This window comes from Hylobates moloch, unplaced genomic scaffold, assembly GCF_009828535.3.
Source record: "Hylobates moloch isolate HMO894 unplaced genomic scaffold, HMol_V3 SCAFFOLD_2202, whole genome shotgun sequence".
Classification (NCBI taxonomy): Eukaryota; Metazoa; Chordata; class Mammalia; order Primates; family Hylobatidae; genus Hylobates; species Hylobates moloch.
In genome coordinates, this window is record NW_026654477.1 from 1 (window position 1) to 8,802 (window position 8,802).

Below are 8,802 nucleotides of genomic sequence, written 5' to 3' on the forward strand. Positions count from 1 at the left end.
CACCCCAATTGTCCTGGGACCATCTCTTGGACATATTTACCTTGAGGATGGCTTGGGTGTTCCTGTAGTTCCTCAGGGCCTCAGCAGCCATGCGGTTGGCATGGTTCAGCTGGATTTCCATTTCATTGAGGTCTCCCTCCATCTTCTTCTTGAGCCTAATGGCATCATTCCTGCTCCTGATCTCAGCATCCAGCGTGCTCTGCATGGACTCCACGATTCTAATGTGGTTTCTCTTCAGCTGGTCAATTTCCTCATCTTTTTCAGCAATTTTCCTATCGACCTCAGACTTGACTTGGTTCAACTCAAGCTGGATGCGCAGGATCTTTCCCTCTTCATGTTCAAGAGATGCCTTAATGACAGCAAGAGGTGACATTAGTAGGGTAATGGAAGTGTGTGTATTCGAGAGATAAGAATGATTTATCCTTCATGAAACCTTATTTATAAATAGATTTCTAAGTAGTAGTAAGATTTAAGCAAGAGTGTCATTTTCACGCCTTTGCATTTTTTTGCTATTGTGTAACACACACACACTGTCTGCCTTTGTGCTGCCATCATACATTTTTATTTTGTTGTTATAGAAATTTCTACAAATTATTGAATGTTATTGTTGATTTTATTTGCTTTTATCTCCCTAGGTAGATTGTGCCCTTGAAAGCAGGGCCTTTAACTGATTCATCTTTGTTTGCTCAGTGTGTAGCACAGTTCCTGACATATGGTTATGTTGGTTGTATGCATGATCAGTTCTCCATTCTCATCCCTAATTCATGGAGCAAAAATTATTTTTCGGTTCTCTTGATTCACCATTCCTTGCATTTAGTAGACCCCAATTCCTCTTCTAATTGGTTTAGAGTATGCAATAAAATGCTTACCTCTGCCTCCTCTAAAGCAGCCTGAAGTTCAGACTTTTCTTGCTCAACTTGCTTCTTTATTTTTTCCAGTTCATGGATACGCTTTCCTCCTTCTGCAATCTGTTCAGTGAGATCAGAAATCTCCTCTGTTGGTGAACAAAAAATATAGAAATTTGTTTATAGATGGAAAAGATTCTTTCAAATCTTTTATTGTTAAAGAAAAGGTAAAATGTTCTCACGTTGCAAATTCTTATTTTCCCGCTTCAAGGTTTCAAGTTGGTCTAAAGATTCCTCATAAGCATTCTTAATCTTAAATAGTTCTGTGCTGAGTGAGCGGGATTCCTTTTGAGAAGCTTCAAGTTCAGCATGAGTTTCTTCACACTTCTGTTTCCATTCTGCCAGGATCTGAAGGTCAAGGAATGGACAAGAAATTTATTGGACAAAATTTGATGAGATAAAAACCATCTATTCTAGCACTTCTCAGAGTTGAGGTGTTCTGGGATTGAAAAAAAAATTACGAATGAGAAGGATAGAAACCACAGGAGCACTTCCCCTCTCCACAGACAGCTGCTGATGGGTCAAGAGCTACTGAGAACAGCCCTCAGATTGTTTGAATTGGGCACACTGAAGGTAGCAGGCTATTGTTAATTCTGTGTTGAAAGTTGAAGCAAAAACTGGAGAGAATACCTTATCGAAGTTCCTTTGCTTTTTGTCCAGGGCGGCACAGGCAGCATTTGTCCTTTCAACATCAATCATGAGGTCCTCAACTTCATTCTGGAGCCTCTGCTTCGTCTTCTCAAGGGAAGCACATTTGGCATTCACAGCTTCTACATGTTCCTCAGCATCCTGCAGACGCTGAGCCAGCTTCTTCCTAAAAAGTGAAATATGGGCAATAAAAGTGAACGGCTGTCAACTGAATTGGGTGTTTCAAAGTGGGTACAAGAGAGTGAATTCCACAATCAGACTTCTTTAATACTTTGCTTCTCAAGCTTGTTTTGTAGGTCCAGTTCTATATTAACTCATTCCCGTTATCCTACCACCAAATACCAAAAACAACCCCAATTTTGGTATTGCCGTACTTCATAGAGTGGCTTTAAGGCCATCCATGACAAGTATGAGCTAACATTTTACCCTTCCAGGTAGCTGGCTTATTCCTCTTCTATAGAATATTAATATCTACCTTGAATTACTGGTTTGTTTTTCTGTGTCTCCACATAATTTTAGTCCCCAGAGGGAAAGTCTGTACTGTACTAATCTTTGTATTCTTGTAGGCTGTCCAACATATTAAGGGCTCAAATGTTGGATAAATTGAATTCAAATGAAATATACTTGATTTTGTCTGTCTAATTGTATTCCTTATTTGTGCTAGTTTTTAATTAATCCATTAATAATAAAGAAGCTTTCCCACATCAATATACATTTTGCATCGAGAACTCCTCTCAGAATCTCTTCTAAGGCATCTACCAAAACATTAATTCCAACAATATGGCTGTATATGGTCCCAGAATGTTTTTTCCCTAGTTTTTCGTATTTTTTGAGAGCAAGGAAACTGTTTGCCCTTATAGTTCCATTTTAACTAAGTCTGGAACATACTTGGCCTCCTCCAGCTCCTCTGTGCGCTGGATGGCGTCTGTCTCGTATTTGGTCCTCCACTGGGCAACCTCACTGTTGGCCTTGGACATTGCTCTCTGCAGCTCGGCCTTGGCTTCCTGCTCCTCCTCATACTGTTCCCGCAGCAGGTCACAGTCATGGCGGGAGGACTGCAGGGCATGTGCCAGGGCACTCTTGGCCTGAGAACATAGAGATTGGTGACTTAATTTTATATATTTAAAGTGATGTTTGATTCCTGATCTCCTATAGGCCACCAGAAGAAAGTCTGTAAAAGTAAGCGAAAAACAAATAACAAGAACAATAATGACAAGAACGACAACAATAAGTGGAGCTTACCTTTATCTCCTCTTCAAGTTGCCTTTTCAGTTCCTCAATCTGTTGTGTAAAGGCTTGTTTGCCCCTTGAGAGCTGTGAAACTAATGTATCCTTTTCATCTAGCTGGCGTGAATATTCACCTATAAAAGACCAAGTCCAGAAAACTCAACCTTACTTTGGAAATTAAAACTCTAAAATAAAAACTTGAGCAGGGAAATGGAGCCGAGTTTGAAACTTGATGGAGGGCATGGGTGACAACAAACCACCAACATCCGCTTTAACCCTGATAAGCAGATCCATGTAAAAATTAGAAGCATGGAGAAATTTGAGGCAGATTACATGCTTGTGAACAGCACAAAAGATTTCAAGAGATATTTATGATTATTTGATCATAGTCAAAATTGATGAAGAAATGTGAAAAAAATGTAAATCAAGCCAACAAAATATTCTGGTACTTTTTACTTTATGTAAGGCAGTAGTGTCTAATTTGCCTTCCATTGAAAGTTGGTTGAAACAAAGTATTTATACTGTGGAAAATAAGAGACTTTGGGCAATTTCTTCTGTAAGTAGAAATGATAGTCAAAAGAAATTCTGGAAAGATTTTTATATTAAGAAATGATTAAGTAGTCTCCCATCCCCAGAATGAATTGGTTTCTGGATAAGTACTTTCCAAACTAAATGGCATTTACACATGTCTTCAATTTTTTAAGTACCATAATGCAGAAAATGCACTACATTATGTTAGAAAGATAGGAAAACCTTTCCACACCATTTTTAAACTAGTTATCTTGAACTTTATCTCTGGCATTTAATAAGAATTATAATAAATATTTATTCTGAACTTTGTTATAGAAAGAACAGTATTTGAATTCCAAAAGTGTAGAGTCATTTTCCAACACTTTAACGTGCCTATTACTTTAATAGCCTAAATTACCCATAAAACAATTTCCATTTTGTTACCTCTACTTGGGGAGATAGAACTTTGTTAGAAAGTTGGACAAGTCAGTAGGAGGGGGAATAAATGCAGAGACTTTTCCAATTTCTCTAATCAAAAATCTACAAATCTTACTTGAATGCTTCTCAGGTGGGTTGTGGTCTTGAATATTTCCCTACTTAACCATGTTAGTTACAAGTAATTGGCAAGACTTCAGGAAAAAGACTGGAGTAAACATTCTTGGACAAGTCGCTTCATCACTACCATAATCCACTGTCTTTAAAATGGGGATAGTATTACACAGACTAATGAGGAAAATAAAGTAACACATGGCTTGCGAAAGCATTTTGAAAAGTGAAAAGAGGTACTGTAAGGATACACTTTGTTTTTGATAACTTTTTGATTAAAGCCGAATCTCCCTTAAAGTCTTCAAAAATAAAAGGGCCTGATTCTATTTCTCTCTCTCTCTATAAATATAAATATATGTATATAATATATATGTATGGATATATATATACACATATATATAGACATGTATTTCTCTTGTATATATATGAAAGAAAGCAACCTCATGCCAGTGGTCAATAATGTGTTCATATTAGTGGGGATCTCCCAGGGAGGTAGTATATAATCTCAAGCAAATAAATGCAGAGTTTTTCAGCAGATTGCACATGCAGGGTGAATTTGTCATTCAAGGTCAGTACTGGTACATGGCCCACCTGATTCTGTTTGCAGGCGCGCTCTCTGTGCTGTGAGGTCGTTGATCAGCCGCTGCTGCTCCTCTTCCTTGGTCTTAATTTCACTCAGTTGATCTTCTAGAGCGCGGCACATCTTTTCAAGGTTTCCCTGCATTCAAAAAGTGGTAGAAGGCATTTCAAGTAAGTAGTTGGACCAAAGAAAGTTTCAGTAATCTAAACATTCCATAGGAGCTGCAGTACTCATTTATTTTGAGAAGAAACTATCTTTACAAACAAAACCAGCAAAGGTCTTAGATTGTGATGGAAAGAGTAATAAGATACATAGTCCAAGCATACAGCCACTGAATTGCTTGTTAATCTAACTACTTAACTAAATTGTTAAGTTTCTCGTATCCGTGATATGAGAAAAAGCGTGCCTGATTTAGTCATGAGACGTTTTTGAGATACAAATCATATCTGTGCTAAAGGGAAAAACAAAAAACCAAATAATCAATGTGAAGTGTTGATTGTACCTTAGCTTTGGAGACAGTCTCCATGTTACTAGCAAGGTCATCGATCTCCATCTTCATCTCACTCTTCTCCTTCTCCAGCTTCTGCTTCACTCGCTGCAGGTTGTCAATCTGCTCCCCAAGCTCGGCCACACTATCTGCGTGCTTCTTCCTCAGGGTGGCCGCCGTGGCTTCATGCTGTAGGGTGGCCTCCTCCAGGTCCCTGCGCATTTTCTGGAACTCAGCCTCCCGCTTCTTGTTCATCTCAATCTGGGCTGAAGTGGCCCCACCGGCTTCTTCCAGCCTCTCGCTGATCTCCTCCAGCTCCCGGGAGAGGTCAGAGCGCTGCTTCTCTGCTTTGGCCCGGGAGGCCCGCTCTGCCTCGATTTCCTCCTCCAGCTCCTCAATGCGGGCCTGGGAATGGTGAAAAATATTAATACGAACTCACCTTCTTGGTGTCAGTAACTTTTTGATGTTTAATTAGCCTGGTGAGAATCATTTAACGTACTTGTAACTCCTTGATTTTCTTCTGCAGCTGCATTGCAAGGGCTTGTTCATCTTCAATCTTGCTTTGCAGACCGCTCATTTCAAACTCTTTCCTATTAGAAAAGCCCTTTATGTCAGTCTCAGAAATATTAAGAGTAATTTCCCCACAAAACTGTTGTCCTAAAACTGCTTACTTTTTAAGCTTTTCATCAAGTTGTTGTTTGTCATTTTCTATATCCATTGTGGATTCTTGAGCCAATTTTAGGTCTCCCTCTAGTTTTCTCTTTGCTCTTTCTAGATCCATCCGAATTTTCTTTTCTTGTTCCAAAGATCCTTCTAGCTAAAAGTTAATAATCCATGAATATGGTTCTTAGAATGGTACCACCTTTTGACCCAGATTAAATTTTTAAACATTATATCTATTCAGCAAACTACTTTTCTATGAATTAGGCAGATTTGTCCCATTGACTCCATTCTCCTTGGTATTTACCTAGTCGAAAAAGTTATCGTTTAAAAGGTAAAATGTGCCTCTTTTTCACATTGTTATAATAAGCTACTAGTGAGACATTATGCCTTCTGCATCTCCCCACTGGAATCCAATACTTTTCCAGCTGGGATGGACACCATGCTAATACTTCCAAACCATGAACTTTTTTAATGCCTCCCTTACTCAGGCATTTTCAGTGGGTTCTCTATTAGATATCAGATCATGTTTAAAGCCAAACTTATCTTCCACATTGCTAATTCTGAGTGTCCTTTGTTGCTGTGAGAGAAAACCTTATTGATCATTACAACTTCTTTGCTGCTGCTATGCTGCCTGCTTAGAACACCCTGCCTCTTCTGTAACTGCACATAGCCACTTGTCTTTCAAGCCCAGCTAAAGACGTGTTTTGCTTGTATAGCTTTTCTTTGTGAACACATTAACCTTCCTTTCCCTCAATTCTTTTTACCCATATTGTCTATTATTCATAGTTAACTTTCTTTATTGATTTTAAAAACTTTCTTGTGTGTACATCTTAGTCCTTGTAATAGGGATGATATTCCATATTCCTCATTCATAGGAGGCTCTTGATAAGTACTGACTGTATCATAACGACACAAACTCATGCTTACTTAGTTTGTTACAAAATTTTAAAAAATCATGTTTATATAATGTTAGGCTTACATCATCCACTTGTTGTTCAAGTTTGATTTTAGCTTTGGTCAGGGTGTTGACTTTGTCCTCCTCTGCCTGCAGGTCATCCAGGGTCTGCTGGTGGGCCTCCTGGAGAGCCTTCTTCTCCTTGGTCAGCTTAGCGATGGTTTCGTCCAGACCTGCCATCTCTTCTGTGAGGTTTTTCACCTACAAAGGTGAAGAAAGTAGCTTAGTTGCTATAAAGCAGCTTAGTTGCTATAAAGCAGCTTAGTTAGGTGGCAGAACCTCTATACAGTACTGTAGAATATGATTGATACCTTGTTTTCTGTGGCATGTTTCTCCTTCTCAACCTTGGCCAGTGTCAGCTCAAGGTCATCAATGTCTTTCTTGAGTTCTGAACATTCATCCTCCAGTTTCCTCTTCTTGGCTGTCAGCTCAGCATTGATCTCTTCCTCATCCTCAGCTCTCTCAGTCACCTCTTTGATTTTGGCCTCTAGCTGGATTTTGGTTTTGATCAGCTGGTCACACCTTTCCTCTGCATCAGCCAAGCTGTCAGCTTCCTGAGAAGAGGCAATCGATATTTTAGATTTTAGTTTCCTAGACATTTTCAGATTTTATTAATATTTTGAAACCAAACAAGTAAATTGTTTTAAGGCTTCAGGTTAATTTTTATTAGCTGTCTGCCATTCAGTAAATATTTATTGGGCACTTATGAGTCTGGTGATAAAAAAAGGAACTTAAGTCATGGTTCCTGGTGAAATTATGTTACAATTATATTTGCTATAACATATATAATGTGTTGGTATATAATTTCGGGTCAGCCAATTTTCTTTATTTAATATTTATTTTCAGGAGCATTCAATATATGAAAAGCCAAGAGACAAAAGGATTGGGTTTCTAGCAGGTTGCTAGGAGAGAGGGGTACTATCAGAAAAGTGCCTTGAAAGGAAGAAATGTCATCCAGTGACAGAGTAGACAAAGGGAATGGAACATGTTCAAGGTGATGCTTAGAGAAGTAGCAAGCATATTTCTCATAAGAAGAAATAGGAGTTGGGATAAACTGTGAGGGAAGGACCATGTTTCTCATTCAAACTTACATCCCTGTCTGGAACTTCACCCAATATTTATTAGTGGATAGTTGATAGAATATTGTTAAACAGAGGTTTTATAATACTATCTGCAAAGGAGAGGTATATTCTTGGATAGATTATCTCCTGTTTCTTGAAGACATGATGAACCACTCCTCAATGTGGAAAACCCTGATCTATACAAAGTACAGGAAAGTCACAGTACCAACCTAGGTATTTGCAATTCATCATTCTTTAGATTTTCTAAGTATGTGTCCCAAACTTGTAGGCACAATGGGACTAGTCAATTCCCTTTCTGAATTCAGAGAACTGGGAGGGCAACTTTTAATGTTTCTGCTGTTGGTTTTGGTGGCAGCAATTGAACTGTCTTGTTATTTGCGTTACAAAAATGGGTTAGATAGTGGCTCTTGATCAAATATTTCTCTCCAAGCCTCTGGATAGTTACTGGGACATTAGAATAAGAATATCAACCTTATCTCTCATACTTTGCATAAAAATAGACATTATCTATGGAAGGCATTGCCATTATCCTTACCAGAAAGCATTGCCATTATTCTTGCCATAATCCTACTCTTTCAGGTACTAAAAAGTTTCTAAAAATAAAGTTGAGCAGAAAGTTGCTCGGGGATTGTAGATACAAAACTCAGAATATTGATTTCAAGTTAATGCGTTTTCATCAAAGTCTCCTTCCTCACTGACAATATTTTTCTTTTTCACAGCTCTTATTGCATTTTTCAGTAGGGAGAATTTAGGGAGCAAAGCTCACTTTATTTCCTGTTCACATTCTGCTGTGGAAAACAACAGAGGGGAAGGAAAAATGCTTTTATTTTTCCCTTCTTGACATCAAAGAATCCTACCACAGTGATTTTTAGTAATATTGTGTATGGAATTCTATAGAACATTCTAAGGAGTTGTGGATTATTAAAGATTCATAATCTGTCCCTTATTTGGTAGAATCTAGGTCTCTCCTCAGTGACCACTGAGCTGAAGTTTTAGCATCAGATTGCAGGAAATGACTTCGGGATACTCACAGCTTGAACCTGGAGTTGCAAGTCATTTTTTTCTTGCATCAGAGTAACCATTTTTTCTTCCAGCTCTTTCCTTTTTGCCTCGGTCTTAGCCAGCTCTTCTTTGGTTTTCTCAAATTCTTCCTTCATGTTGGCCATCTCCTTCTCTGTCTCTGCACTCTTGAGGAGGGG

The 8,802-nt window shown here is 38.5% G+C and overlaps 1 protein-coding gene across 1 annotated transcript; it reads right to left on the reverse strand.

Moving 5' to 3' along the window:
- Nucleotides 1-20: 20 nt before the first annotated feature.
- Nucleotides 21-8,802, reverse strand: LOC116464923 (myosin-1-like; the record flags this gene model as incomplete). Its single annotated transcript, XM_032148158.2, has 13 exons — nucleotides 8,635-8,802; nucleotides 6,833-7,075; nucleotides 6,546-6,722; nucleotides 5,575-5,720; nucleotides 5,403-5,493; nucleotides 4,919-5,308; nucleotides 4,428-4,554; nucleotides 2,796-2,914; nucleotides 2,442-2,638; nucleotides 1,536-1,719; nucleotides 1,088-1,253; nucleotides 870-994; nucleotides 21-349 (listed from the first exon to the last, which is right to left on the reverse strand). Coding segments are annotated over exons 1-13 (2,429 nt in total), but the record flags the coding sequence as incomplete, so codon positions are not given.